This window comes from Megalops cyprinoides, chromosome 7 (assembly GCF_013368585.1).
Source record: "Megalops cyprinoides isolate fMegCyp1 chromosome 7, fMegCyp1.pri, whole genome shotgun sequence".
In the NCBI taxonomy this organism is placed as follows: domain Eukaryota; kingdom Metazoa; phylum Chordata; class Actinopteri; order Elopiformes; family Megalopidae; genus Megalops; species Megalops cyprinoides.
In genome coordinates, this window is record NC_050589.1 from 37293282 (window position 1) to 37308180 (window position 14899).

At 41.6% G+C, this 14899-nt stretch overlaps 1 protein-coding gene across 1 annotated transcript; it reads left to right on the forward strand.

The window, feature by feature from the left end:
* Window positions 1-7492: 7492 nt before the first annotated feature.
* Window positions 7493-9369, forward strand: birc5b (baculoviral IAP repeat containing 5b). Its single transcript, XM_036533565.1, has 4 exons — window positions 7493-7618; window positions 8589-8698; window positions 8999-9116; window positions 9259-9369. Exons 1-4 carry the CDS (start codon window positions 7493-7495, stop codon window positions 9367-9369), a joined length of 465 nt encoding a protein of 154 aa, XP_036389458.1.
* Window positions 9370-14899: the final 5530 nt, after the last annotated feature.

Consider the following 14899-nt stretch of genomic DNA (forward strand, 5'->3'; position numbering starts at 1 on the left):
AAGATTACTGGTTTGATTCCCTGGTGGGGCACTGGCGTTATACCCTTGGGCAAGGTACTTAACCCACAATTGCTTCAGTAAGTATACACCTGTATAAATGGATAACATGTCAAAAACCTAACCTATGCAAGTCTCTGCTTCCCTTGTAATTTGCTTTGGATAAAAACGTCTGCCAAATGAATAAATGTAAGTCGCTCTGGATATAGCGTCTGCTAAATGACAATAATGAACACTAACATTGTTTAATATCTGAAACTTTCTTGATAAAATCACTTTCCACTCCCCCATTGTTTTCACGCTGAACACACACAAAGGAAAGACCATCACAGGGAAGAGAAAAAGCTGCATTGCTTTGAAAAAAAAATCAGCTTTAAATTCAACTTGTAAGACCTCAACTTCAGTGACAAATGATACGGTGCCTAAGTCAGTACCGCATCACGCCATGTGGTGGCGATGTTGTGTTCACATGAAATGATATATTACCAACATTTTGATATAGAATACATGCAGCAATGTAGTGCAGTACGTTCATCACTTCTTCTAGCACGTAGAGCACTGAGGTATAAGTCTTTTTCGTGTGAGGCGAAGCACCGATTGGAGGGTACCGACACCTCAACGCTGAACATCACATAAGACATTACTTCTATAGTTCTCCAGACATTCACAACAAGAAACGTGTACTGCGTTTCGTGTTTCTTTACTAATGTTTAAAGTGTATTCAGGGCGTTTATGGGATTATAGTCTCAGTTAGGGGACTGAAGAGACTGGAGTATTTCCACACCTATATCAGTGCGAACTTCAATTGGAACACTGGTGGGGTTCGCACTAGGGTGACAATCAAAGCAATGGAACCCAGACCACCAAAGACGCACAGCTTTCAGTCCATTTGCAACAAACCTCGATGTATTTGCGATTTTGGATCGCCAGAAATTTGCAGTAGGAAAGTGATGGATACGAACCACTAAATAAGAACCAAACTCGTCCCCTAAAATCGTTTTATTTACACTTCAGCTGCCTGTGTTGTGTGATGCTCGTATACATGACAAGACACAAGACGAACGCAACTTTTGCAGCGTTTGATGATGCATTCACTCTCATTTACATTTTTCCCGGTCTGAACTAGGCTAATAATGACGTTCAAAGGCTGTACCCGAACTGGGTGAGAAAGATTACTCGGCACGCTCAATTTTATATCGTAATAAATGTTAGCTAGCCAGTTTAACCGCTGCCACCACTTTGATAATCCGGTCTGGTCCGGAGCTAGAGGCTTCGAGCAATCACAAACACAAATATTGTACAATAAAAATATTTGTACATCAAAATTCATGCATAGGTCGGGGCAAAACAGTTGGAATCTTAGTAGTAGTTAGTACCAGATCAATAGTTAGCCCGTCGTGCGAGTAACCTAGAGGCAACTGTTTCTCAAACCTCTCCTGGAGGGCCCCCTGCCCTGCATGTTTTAGATCTCTCCCTGCTCCAGCACAGCTGATTCAAATGATCAGTTTGTTATTAAGCAGCTTCAGGAGTTCATAACGAGTTGATCATTTGAATCAGCTGTGTTGGAGCAGGGAGAGATCTAAAACACGCAGGGCAGGGGGCCCTCCAGGAGAGGGTTGAGAAACACTGGTCTAGTGAGTGTGCAGGTATGCGTCATTGAAGAGGTCCCGCCTTCAGTGCCACGCCACATTTTCAAAAACAATAATGGACGCGGTATTGCTGTTTGTTAGGGATGGGTGATACCAGTGATTTTTGTTTCGATCTGATACCAAGTAATGCTAGCGCTAGTATCTCGATACCGATATTTTTTAAAGTCTTGTTGTGTACACAAATCCAAGAAATACTTGTAATTTCTATGATGAAATTGCATCAGAAAATGCATTCAAAAGCTTACTTTTAAGACATTACTTGTTCTATGATAAAACAAAATCAAACTTCTCTATTTTGTTTTTCATTTATTTAACAAAAACAGTGATAAAACAGTATATTCTTCAACAGTCAAACAAAAACTTTGAATAAAACAAAGACTTTCTTTGCAGCAAGAGAGAGAGAGAGAGACAGAGAGAGAGAGAGAGAACTGGTGACGGGCAAGTGACTCACAGGAACAATACATACAGAGCCATTCAGATTTGCTCTAATTCTTCCCCTCCCTATTCAAACTTCGCATTTTTTTCTCTTAAGGCCTCACCTATTCCTTAATGAGTGAGAGAGACCAACAGTGACATAGAGAAAGTGAGAAAAGAAAAGAGACAGAAAAAGATAAAGACAAAAAAGAGGGAAAGAATGAATGAGAACCAGGCGAGAGGATTGCCATTTTCACAAGCAGTGAAATTCGTCACATAGGTTCAAAAAAAAATTTAGAATAAAACAAAGACTTCTTTTACATCTGAAAAACATCCAGGTCTTCTGATTCATTTTTCTACATTTTTAGGTTTTTGTTTATAAACAGCAGCATATTTACATTTTTCTCGTTCAGTCGGTTTCCCCGTTGGCTTATCAGTTCTCCCGTCTTGGAAAAAACTCTCTCTGCGGGGACAGAGGAAGCAACGATGCCCAAGTATTTCGCGGCAAGTCTACTTAGGGATGGGAAAGTTTGTTCATGCTCTTTTCACCAGTGTAACGGGTCTTGGTCCCGGAGAATTACCCTTTCCTCTAAGTAGCGACGCATCTCACTGAGCGCATCAGTGCCAGCTGAGCGGTACTGTTGGGCTGACAGAGCTTGAGTGTCAAAATGTGACCATAACCCTCCTTTTGCTGTGGATGTGGTAGAGCTTGGTGTAAGTGCAGAAGACACTGGGGCAGAACTTGGGCAGTGCATGGTGCTTGTGACATAGGCTCATGAATTTCTTGCATTTCTGTCAGAATTTGTCTTTTTACATTTTCCACGTTGTCTTGGCTGCGAAATGCAAGGTTTTTAAAACGGATGTCTAGGAATGTGCAAGCAGCAAGACTGTGAAACGTCTCAATGCCACAGAATCGCTGTTGGCACTGCTGTAACAGTTCTCTGGAAAGTGTGTTTCCTTAACACTCCGTGGCTGCAGCTGCTCTCAAAAGTAGAGAAACAAGAGGGATCACATTCGACATGGACACATATTTTGCTGCAGAAGTTTCTCATGTTGCCTCTTCGAACGGTCTCAGGGCCTCAATGGTTGGCTGGATCAAGTCCAGCTCTTCAGTGCTTAAGCAGAGGGCATTCTTTCCAAGTACACAAAGTGCGGTGATGACTGCTTCCCTCTGCTGCTGCAGTCTGTCCAACATATAGAATGCAGAATTCCACCTTGTTTCTACTGACTGAACCAGTTTATGCTCTGCCACGTTCAGCTGCTTATGTATGTCTGTGATTTTCTGCGTGGCTTTCGTGCTGCGGTGGAAAAATGATACAATGCTACTGCATTTTTCCAAGAGCTGAACAATTGCAGGGACAGCTTTAATGGCATCTTTGACTACCAATTTCAAGGTATGGGTGAAACAGGGGTAGTGTGTCCACCCAGCGTTGTGTACCGCAGAGACAACATTGAGACCATTGTCTGTGACAACTGCTAGCACCTGAGTTATGCCCCATTTATCTGTGATTCTTTTTAGCTCTAAACTAATGTTGACAGCTGTGTGTTGTTCATGGAAACAACAGGTTTCTAAAAGAAATTCTTCCATTTGCCAGTTGTCAACAAAATGACGTTACGGCCAAATAGGCCTCTGTGGACCTCGATGTCCACATATCTGTGGTCAGAACCACGCTGTTCGCACGCTGTAAAGGTGCCTTTACTTCATTTTAACAGTTTTTGTACATGTCTGTGATCCCTTCCATTAGCCATTTGCGGCTTGGGATTTTATAGCATGGGTCGAGAGTCTTCACAAATGCAATGAAACCCCTGTCTTCTACAACTGAAATAGGCTGGAGGTCCTTGCATATCATCTCTCCAAGGCGTCTTGTAATAAGTATGGCTCTCAGAGAGTCATCTATAAAAAAAGAAAAATTCTTTAGCTACACTACATGTAGTTTAATCTTTATGTGCCACTAAACCTTTCATAAAAGCTTAAATAGGCCTAGGCCTAGTTTCACCAAGTAGCCACAGACAGTTAGAATAGGCCTACTTAATGACACATTTTTAATGAAACTACAGCCATTCCAAAATCTCTTAATATCCACCATTAGATAAAATTGATAAAAGTGTGCTAATGATGACTTATAAAAGAGTAATATTCATTGTAGATGGCCTTTTCTCTTCAGATATCAGCAAGATGTGGCTTTAAAACATATTCGTTTTTCTTTTTGAAAATGTGTCCTATATAGGCCTATAACTTCACATAGCCTACATCTAACAGTAGCCTAAAGCCTACTGACTGCAAAACTTGGGCTTATATGTAGGCCTAAGTTAATTTACAATAATACCATGACTAGGGTTTCATACAATAAATATCCTGCACATCAATATCCTGCTTACATTTTATATGGTTAACAATTCTATTATCACCGGTTACCTGGACAATTCCTGCCTTTCTGAAACGCCTCTGCTAAAGAACTTTGCCTCAATGAAGTGGGGGTATCTGCCTGCATTTTCTCCACCTCTCGTCGTTTCTCCTGTAACTGGTCATGCTCTTTTGGGTGGCAATTTTTTTAAACGTTTCATGAGATTTGTGGTATTGCCACAATATCTGACCGTTTTGTCACATATGCTACATTTCGAATCATTGCTATTTACCATATCAAAATAACTCACCACGAGGCTCCGTTTACATTCTGCCATTCTGCAACCGGCACTGGTGCTGAGTGACTGAGTCTGTTTACCTGCGTGAAGTTGGCACCCCAAGTATTTAAAAAGTTCGAAATGGTATTACTGTTCGTTTGTGCTACGTTTGTGCCGTAAAAATGTTCGTTTGTGCTGCTATGGTTTTTTAGATATAACAAATTATATTGTATGTGCTGTGACGTCACCCAGCACCCCAAGCTTCTCCGAATTGCTCCAAAATGGTCACGTTAGTTTCTGCTACGTTTGTGCTGGTTTGTGCCATGATAATTTTCGTTCGTGCGGTCATGCTTAGGATAAACACTGTACTTCATCGCAAAAATTCTGTAACAAAATTTTTACGGCACAAACCGGCACAAACGTAGCACAAACGAACGAGACCATTTTGAAGCAATTCGGAGAAGCTTGGGGTGCTGGGTGACGTCACAGCACATACAATATAATTTGTTATATCTAAAAAACCATAGCAGCATAAACGAAAAATTTTACGGCACAAACGTAGCACAATTTGCAACGCATATATTTTACACTATTATTAATTAAACACATAAAAATGCCACTGGATATTTCCATCTCAAACACAAATGTTATGTTTGAAGGCGGTAACAGCAGGCCAGCTAACAACTTAGCCTATGCATTGGCAGCTTCAGGTAGTCTACCTTGCGAGGTATCTAACTAATTATTAATAGCAATTAAAAATCTATACTTGCATTAATACGTTTTGCTTTACTTTCATGGAACACATTTAAGGTGATAAATTTACGGTGACAACAAATTTACAAGGACACTGAAGATACTTAAATGCATAGGCTACTGCACTGATGTCACTTCACTCTCGTTTAGTGGCATTTTTACATTTACATTTATTCATTTGGCAGACGCTTTTATCCAAAGCGACGTACATAGGTTACAGTTCTTTACAATGTTATCCATTTATACAGCTGGATATTTACTGAGGCAACTATGGGTTAAGTACCTTGCCCAAGGGTACAGCAGCAGTGTCCCAGCGGGGATCGAACCGGCAACCTTTCGGTTAAGAGTCTTGCTCCTTAACCACTATGCTACACTGCTCATGTACGTGCGCATAGGATTGTGGATGTGGATTATCGAGGACGCTGAGGATACATGCATCCTTGAAAATTCTCTGAACGAAGGACTCGGTTCTTGGTAGAATTCGAAGGATCCTCGACATCGGAACAGTCCTTCGGCAGGATTCGATGACGTAGCATCCTTGAAATGCAGCCGTTAAGGATCCTTCCTTGACTTTGAGAAACACCCAGAGTCTCTCTACGTGGCTCTGGCTTATCAGCTATCGCTATAGCAGCTAACTTGCAAACTTGTCTTTAGCAGTCATCGCTATCAGCAATAGCAAGCTCATCATTAGCAGCAATGGTGTCGCTTAGCCATATTCTCCTCTTCTTTAAGGATGAGACCCGAAGTTTTCAGCGGGGCGAAAACCATTACAAATCAGGGCATTTGGAGGAATTCAGTTGTTTTGAGGGCCATATCACCGGTCTGGTCAGGGCGAACATGACGGATAACCAGCCAGCTAGCTAGCAAAGTCAGGTTACCACATCATCACCCATCGAGCTTGTTAAGTGGACTGATTGTTAGCCCACGATTTGAATGATGACGTCCGAAGCCTTTGAGACATATCTACAGAGTCAATAACGCCTTGATGTTTAAGCAAAAAGATAATTCTGCTTACACGTGTAAGTTTGGGCACTCGTGAAAATGTACATTCAGTTAGCTACATTTGATAGACGTCTCTGATGGTGTGCTTACAAAGATAACCTTCACGGTTTCCATAATGTAAAACTATGCCGTGGGGCATTTCGGAAACCTGAAAAATTTGCAGTCGTTCACATATCTACGGTGGCTGCAGTCCGGGACAAAGCACTGAACCATTTTATAACGATTACGGTTGTATGTTAGCTAAGTAACTACTGTCTTCCACTAGCAAACCTAGCTGGGCTCAGAGGCAACGGTTTTTTAAATCGAAGATCCCAGAATGCCCGGATGAGATGATTTGTCAGGACGCCCCCCCCCCGCATTGCTCTATTGGATATGTCGCTCGAAAAGTGGACTGCAAAACGAACTACAAGTCTTAAATCTTAACATTTTCGGAAAATATCGAAACATTTCATGAGCCCAAATATATCATCACACCGAACAGCTTAATTCAGGAAATTCCCAGCTCCTGAAATGAATCCGAACTTGAGTAAAGATGGATAGTATGCGAAGCCCATTGTAATTTTCCATAGGTAATTTAGTTCTGACACCAGCGAAGAGCCAGTGATGACGTACCCACCTCGGTACTCTATATGGAACTGTTAAACACATTCTTGTTACGCAGATGCTTTTGTTGAATTGATTATCTCAAAAACGTCAGCTGCAGGCGTGCGTGGCAAACGCTGATGAATGTTTTGCAACGGTACAGACATATACACAGACAGAGGAGACCCTTTGCTGTGAATATCACGCCCCGTCAGCCACACTGAGCGCCCCTTAGGTTTTGTAGATGTAAATTAACAGCTCATTGAGAGCCACCACGGAAACCTGCTCCAGGAGTGAAACTGCCAATCATCTGAGGTTAAATTTTGGTCCTGGGTTTCAAGTCATCAGACTACACCAGAGCCAATCAATTAACTTCAATCTGTGTGGGCTGGTTTCTTGTTAAACAGGGTAGGTAAAAACTATATCAATCACGCCATTGCAATGGCCACATATCGACCTTAGGCACTAGCGAAATGGCTACCCTAGAGCAACTCTCGGATAGACTCCGTGCCTATAGCCAACTGTACAGTTACGAAAATCGACTCCAAACCTTCACCGACTGGCCTTTTCGGGAAAACTGCAACTGCACGCCTGAAGAGGTGAGGGCGCTTTGTCTCTCTGTCACACCACTATGAAAGTGGCCTTGCCCTCCCCATGAGAAAAGGTGGAGCCAATAGTTTCGATAAAGTTCCAGTTTCGCGTGTAAGTAGGGTGTTGAATCTGTTTGTAAATTTACTGTAGTATTGTATGGTGTTAAAGGGGAAAGTGGAGGCTACGTGTGTACTATATAGTCAAGGGAAAATGATCCATTTGCTCAGCGCTCATTATGAAATACTTAAGGTGTTTGTCCTTATCAAGACGCAGTTCAGCAGCAAGATGGTGAAGAGCTCCAAGTTGTCTCTTAACCCACATTCTTAGCCGGTTTCTCCTTCGGAGCAAAAGAGAGCGTGATGGCTTTCCCTTCTGTCTATAACTCGCACTAAACACCAACGGAAAAATGAATTAACCACGGTAATGTTTAGGAAATGCGAATAAACAGGTTTTTTTTTTTTTTAAGGCTATCTAACATTACATTAAAAAAAGAAAATGAATAGATAAGTAGTCCTAGGCAGTCTATTTTCTTCGTGATCAGTATGCCGTTTTACAAAATATTCTTCAATTAAATAAGAGGCGCCTACTTTCCCCATTTGTAAGGGGGGGGGGGGGGGGGGGGGTCGAACTTTAAGATATAGTGGCAAGACAAACGTACAGCACTTCTGTTTCAAGAGACTGAACCCAGAACATCTGCTTACACGGTTTTAGATTTGGCCTGGCCAAGTGAAGAGGGATTTCTGTGTGTGTGTGTATATATATGTATGTATTTAGCACACGCTAAACTAAATATAAATTGAATCAAACATTCTGTTATTGATGGCCATTATCAACAGCAAACTCAATGTAGAAAGATAGGGCTGGCAGTAGCAGCGCTGCAGCAGCAACACTGGTGGTGTGGCTCATTTTGGTACCTAGACTACTGCCATTATTTCACAATCCTAAAGACACTGTATACTAGGGTCTCTCCTGTTTCAGATGGCGAAAGCAGGATTTGTCCACTGCCCCAGTGACAATGAGCCAGATGTGGCCTGCTGCTTCTTCTGTCTGAAAGAGCTGGAGGGGTGGGAACCCATGGATAATCCTTGGTACTTCCATTTTACTTTGCTTTTTAGCTGAAGCTCTTGTCCAGAACAATTTGCATAGGTTTAATTTGAGTCAACCCAAGGGTTACCTAGGCTGCCGGTTTATCAGCCACACTTCTCTGCCAGTTCTTCCTCAACTCCAGTTTTAGTAGTTTATTCAGCACACAGCACATCAGTGGTCAAACTTGTTTGCAAAGCCAGCTGCTGGGGAAATTTTGGAGATGAGTGGACTATTGTGTCCCACCTCCATGCTTTGCACTTTGTCTGTAATTTACATCCTTGAACTTCTGTTTCTCTTTTCAGGTGTGAGCATGAAAAGCGCTGCCCAGACTGTGGCTTCCTGTCCTTGAAGACGGATTTTGGTGACCTGACGGTCAAAGAGTATGTCAAACTGGAGCAGCAGAGGCTATGCAAATACCTTGTAAGTGAGGTTTCCCTGTAAAATGGGGGAACATCTGTTTGTTCCATTTTTATCAGTTAATCTGTAACTTTTCTGTTATCCATGTGACTTTTTTTTTTTTCTTCACCTGTTGGGGTGAATACTTAAAATTGTGATCTTTCAGAGAAAGGCTGCACATCTGAAGATTGCTTGCTTCCGTGACAAAGTGGATCTTACCCGCAAAAATCTGGAGATGCTGTTTATTTCTAGACACCCCAACCCCAGCCAGGAGTAGCCCGCCTAGGAGTTGCACAAATCCATTGTATGTAAATGTGTATTGCTCAAGGTCGAACATGACCAGTGAGATGACTTTTCCCCTGGTTTTACTTTCCCTGTGTTTCTACACTATTTGACATTTGTACCCTTCAGAAGTCTTTCCTCATTTGTAATAAATGTACATAATAAATCCATTTTCCCTACTTTGTTGTACCCAATGGTAACCACAGGGTGGCACTGTAGCACCAAGATCACAGCACTTTTCCACACTGACAAAGTGATGGGTACTTTTAAGAAAGGGCTATCAGCTTGCCGTGGTGTTTAACAATTGCATCAATATGTGTGCGGTAGTCTTTTAGCTGAACTTGGGAGGGGGGGGGGGAACTTGTGAGCGCGCCCCCCCCCCCCCCCCCCCCCCCCCCCCCTCTAGCTGACCTTTTACCCTGGACAGATGGCTCTTAAGCCCCTCCCTTTTCCAGTACCAACTGTTGCCCAAGAAACATCTGTCACACATGAGCACCACTCTGAGGAGTAGAGAAATGGATTGTCAGGAGGAGAGAATGGGGTCCAGTTGAGGAGGGGGGGGGGGGGGGGAGGTTAAAGGGTCCAGAGTGATGGTGCCAGAAAGGAAGAACTGTATATTTTTGGGAATGGATGGTTTGTAGGGATAGATAGAAAGGAAGGATGTAGGACAGTGTGCTTCCTGGAGAAGGGTTGAGACCCACTGCTTTAGAGCAGTGTTTCTCAGTCCTACTCTTGGAGGACCACTGTCCTGCATATCTATCTATCCTTGCAGCTTGATTAAATCAGGTGTGCTCAGCTAATCAAAAGTGCCACTGAGTTCAGTCAGGTAGGTAGAGCAAGGATAGAAGATATGCAGGACAGTGGGCCTCCAGGAGTAGGATTGAGAAACACTGCTCTAGAGCAAGGCTTTGACACTGAACTGATCAGTTCTATTTCATCCCTTCACCACTTCAAATACATTGGAAGGCAGTTAACTGTGTTGTTGCATTAAATACTAAAAGACTCAAAGTTGATTGTCAGTTACTTCATTTTCATTTCATTCACTAGCATTTCAGTTTTAAACCAGGTTTTTTTTAATGTTTTGGTTTTTCTTTAACAAGACATAAGCAGAAATATTACATGAAAGACATGAAATGACAGCAACAGAGCAAGCATAAGTCCAACAACAATAACCACATCAAAAGTAAAAAAAAAAAAAATGTAAGACAAAACAGGAGTATTATAAAAGCGTAGAACAGACAAAATTACATTTTACAATGGATTGATCCAGTATGATAGCACAAATTTGGGACATAGTTCAGATAAAACGCAGCATCCTAAGCCATTCAAGTATCACTCCCCACCACCCCATGTGCTCACAAGGCGTAGAACACTAGCCAGAGTTCTTGTCATTAGCCGATATTTCACCCACATCACTCTGCTCAACAAAATCCAAAAATGGACCCCAAACCTTTTCAAAAGTGTCTTGTTTACCCTTAACCATATGTTATTTTTTTCCATTGTTAGGCAAAGTGACATTTCCCTTAGCCATTGGGTAATACTAGGTCTGTTCACACTTTTCCAGGAAAGGGCTATCAAGCGTTTTGCTTGCAACAAGCTCTATAAGTGTTTGTACTATGTTCTTTAGATAAGGATTAATTGGGTACAACCCTAGGATAAACACTTTGGGATGGAGAGGCAAATTTACTGATACAATTTGGGATATCATCTGTGTAACCTCCTTCCAAAAATCTTTCATTTTTTCACAGTCCCACAGGCAATGAAAGAGTCCCTTTAGCCTGATTGCACTTGTAGCATAAATCTGAATTTGTACTATTAAACATATTTAACTTAGCAGGGGTTACACATGTTCACATCAACCAATTGTATTGCAAAAGTTTGAGCCAAGTATTCACAGTTTGTGTCCGAGCATTACAACAGATACTACTCCATTCGTCCAAAGATATGTCCTCCTGAATGTCTTCCTTCCAAGAGTTCAGTTTGTACACACAGGATTCGGTTGAGCCAGACTCTAGCATATTGTATAGAGCTGAAATTCTACCCTTAGCATTGCAATGTTCTGTTCTGTTCTGTTAGTTTTTGTTTCTGGGCAGCCGTGAGGAAGTTCCTTAGCTGTAAATATTAAAAAAAAAAAAGATTTCTGGGAATATCATATTTTGCTATAAGTTCTTCAAATGACATAAAACTACCTTCTTTATATGTCTTGAACTTTCCTTAGACCCTTGCTGGCCCATAGTTGGAAACTTGATTTTTTTATTATTATTTCTGTTTGACAGTAATCATGGTTATTTCCCTGGTGTGCTGTTTGGAGTCTGTCCTGGGTTCACCAGGTGCGCCAGCACCTTGTGTGTGCACCAGCACCAGGTGCTGGACATTTCATTATGCAGCATTTCCCCATATGGAATTGTTTCCATACAGACAGCTTTTTTTCTCAAGGGCAATGACAAGCTCATTTTCCATTTTTCTGAGTTGTTTATGCAGATTTTCAAACACCAGCATCAATCCACTTATCTGTGGTGATAATACAACCATACATTGATAAGATTACATCAGTTTTGTTTTCACTAGGCTTGGCAGTTCACAGGTGCCTCAGATTAAGTAGATAATGTTTCTAACCTCTGAAACATTGCTTATACTTGGACATGAACCTGCAGTTTGGTCCTGAAAGAATGTAAAATGTAGATCCACACAAATCAAGTCACAAATTGATTCAAGTGAAAAGAAGAATAAATACTTTAGATAAAATAATGGGAGGGGTCATTTGATTGTGCTTGATTGATTCACACACTACTAAATGCACAGTAATAATAGGGGGGGTGCTGTTGGTGGCTGGAGTGCTAAGCCAGTTTCTAGAGAGTTCCAGGGGCCATGCTTTCACCTGTGTTATCCTCTTGTATGGTGCTTTTTAACCCTTCATGTTTCTAACAGTTTAGCTTTTTTCCTCGGAAGGACTACTAGCAGAGAAATCCTCAGCTTTTTCAAAATCACTCCTCAAGACCTCTCACATCACACAGAGGTTAAGCTCTTGGTTCAGTGATTTTCACCGTGATCAGTGACTCCAGAAGAAAAAGAAGAGGAAGAGAATGGGAGAGACAATAGGGTTACTCAGCACTGGCAGCAAGTACCTCTTCTGTCTAGTGGTGGGAGAGAGAGGCTGCATGAACTCTAACCTGCATGATGCCATCTACCATGTAGCATTAATAATTTGTATCAGTCATAAATCTGCATGAGCAAATTCTTTGGCTTATACAATCGTTTACCACACATGATAGCTATACCCATTATGGAGTTCATGAAGCTTCACTCTGTCACTAGTTCCTCTGGTAAATAAATCCTGGTGTGTATGTTTTGTAACAATGGCAGTAAAGAAACCTGCAAGACAACAGGAAGTGGATTTCTTCTTATTACACATACTTTGTCTTTGACACACCTGTCCTGAAACTTCAGGTGTTCACTTATTAGAAACTACTGCACTGAGTATGACTCCATGCATTCACATGGTGCTATGTCCAGCTAAATATTTTCCATCAGCTTTGTCTTTACTGAAAACAAACTGCACATTAATTCCAAGCTCCTGGTAAACACGTTGATGGATGTCTGTAAGGTAAAATAAAGATAAGTTGTTTTAACAGCTGGGAAGAGATTATATCCCTATTTCAGAACATATTTCAGATTTCCATCAAATCAGCACAATATCAGTGCATCCACTAGGTGGTTCATGTTGCTTTCCCACTTGCTTTTCAAGTGATTTTTCCTTATTGATAGAGCTCTCTGATGCAATATAACAGAGGTTTGGCATGTCAGCAGCATCCGAGCATGACAGATGGACAAACAGACACACAGATGTTACTAACTGAAATTTTACAACCAGGGACATAGAATACGCCCCCATCTGTCTTTAAGCTTCCCAAGCCCCTCCCTTGCTCCCCTATAGCCTATAACCTCCTGTTCCCTAGCCCTCTCTCATTCTCGTTGGGTAATATATCTTCCTTGTCTTTTGCTTTGTTTGTTGTTATCTTTCTGGGCCCTTTGTTTCATTAATTAAATGGCATCAACCAGTGAGTAAAATGTTAACATGTTTTCACATGTGGAATGTTTTATTTTTCTGAATCTCAGGGAAGGGGCTAGTTCACAATGAAACAAATTTATGTGGATACCTTGCAGCACTGCAGGTACAAGAGCTGAGATGATATCATGAAAATGCAGACATTTTACATTATGTATGCACACACACACAGATATACAGTAGTGGGACAGCAAAAAGGACTCTTTCATTTACTGACCTTGACCCCAAATGACCTTTTGACCCCATCACCTTTCCTCAGACTAGGTGGTCTAGATGGTTCCCAGAAGCAAAACAGGAACAAGGTTAGTCCATGCGCATATGAAAGGAGCAAGGTTCTTGAGGCCTTCTACAAATAGGCTTTACTCCCCCATATTGTGAGGATGGTTTGTGTTGTTAAATCTTGCCTCCTCTTATGGCCTGAAAGCGCTGGCTGAATCTTACTAAATCCTTCAATACCAGGTTTAAACTCCCTTAGGATTTGAATCCAGGTATGCTTTTCTGGGGGTATGCTCTGTGATACTCATTTAACTGAGGTCTGGTCTCATTCATTTTTACTGTCAGAGATCAGGTCTGACAGTACTGCTATAACAGAACCAAGCTTTCTTGATCTTTTCTCTCTCTGTTTTGCTGTCTGTCAGTTTCTCTCCATCTCTCTCACACTCTCTCCCCTCTTTCTTGTGTGCATACTCCCTCAGATGGATGGACCATCCTACCACTCTTTCTTTTTGTGTCTCCTTCCAAAAGGGCCCCATCTGTCCTTCCTCTCTACCCATTGTTGCATCTCAAAGCCGGACGACTTTCACAAAGAGGTGGGCGTGAGGAGGGGGTAAGAGTAAACATGACAGCATCCAGATCCTATTAGAAGCTCTTTAACTCTGACTCCCTCTTGCTAATACAGCATTCAGACAGACCATATATAACCCTTACCCTGCTACCCCTATGACAGCATCTCTCGCTCTGCACTCCTTTTCACAACTTAGTGGCTTTTTAACTTTTCTCTGTCATTCTCAGACCCTTTTCCCTTTCCTTTTTTGCTTACCTCTTTTTTATTTTTCTCTGTCCCTATTTCAGTCCACAATCTTTCTCTCCTCACTGTTCCTCAGAAACAATCAATATCTAACACATTCTTAAAGAACAAAGATTATTAAATGAAATGGTTCTTGATTACTCCATGTGTGTTGAAATTATCCTTTTGATGCTCATTGTACATTAGTGAACATTGTACGTTATAGTAGATGCATGGGGTTAATAATGGAAGATTAAAAGTGTTAGCTCAATGTGCTATTGTGCCATTGTTTATTAGCTGTTGCTTAATAGGTCTTGGACCCTGTTGTTGAACACCTGTTTGTCATCATAGCATCATAGTTTTCAGCCCTCCCTCCCCTCCTGTACGTTTGTCAGTAAATGCTGGTCCACCATGAACCTTGAAATTATGAAACCTCCAGTGCTGCTAATTTCT

Coding starts and splice junctions, on each gene's coding strand:
- birc5b (XM_036533565.1), top strand. CDS start 7,493: ATGGCTACCCTAGAGCAACTCTCGGATAGACTCCGTGCCTATAGCCAA. Junction 7,619..8,588: donor GCAACTGCACGCCTGAAGAG/GTGAGGGCGCTT, acceptor CTCCTGTTTCAG/ATGGCGAAAGCAGGATTTGT. Junction 8,699..8,998: donor GAACCCATGGATAATCCTTG/GTACTTCCATTT, acceptor TTCTCTTTTCAG/GTGTGAGCATGAAAAGCGCT.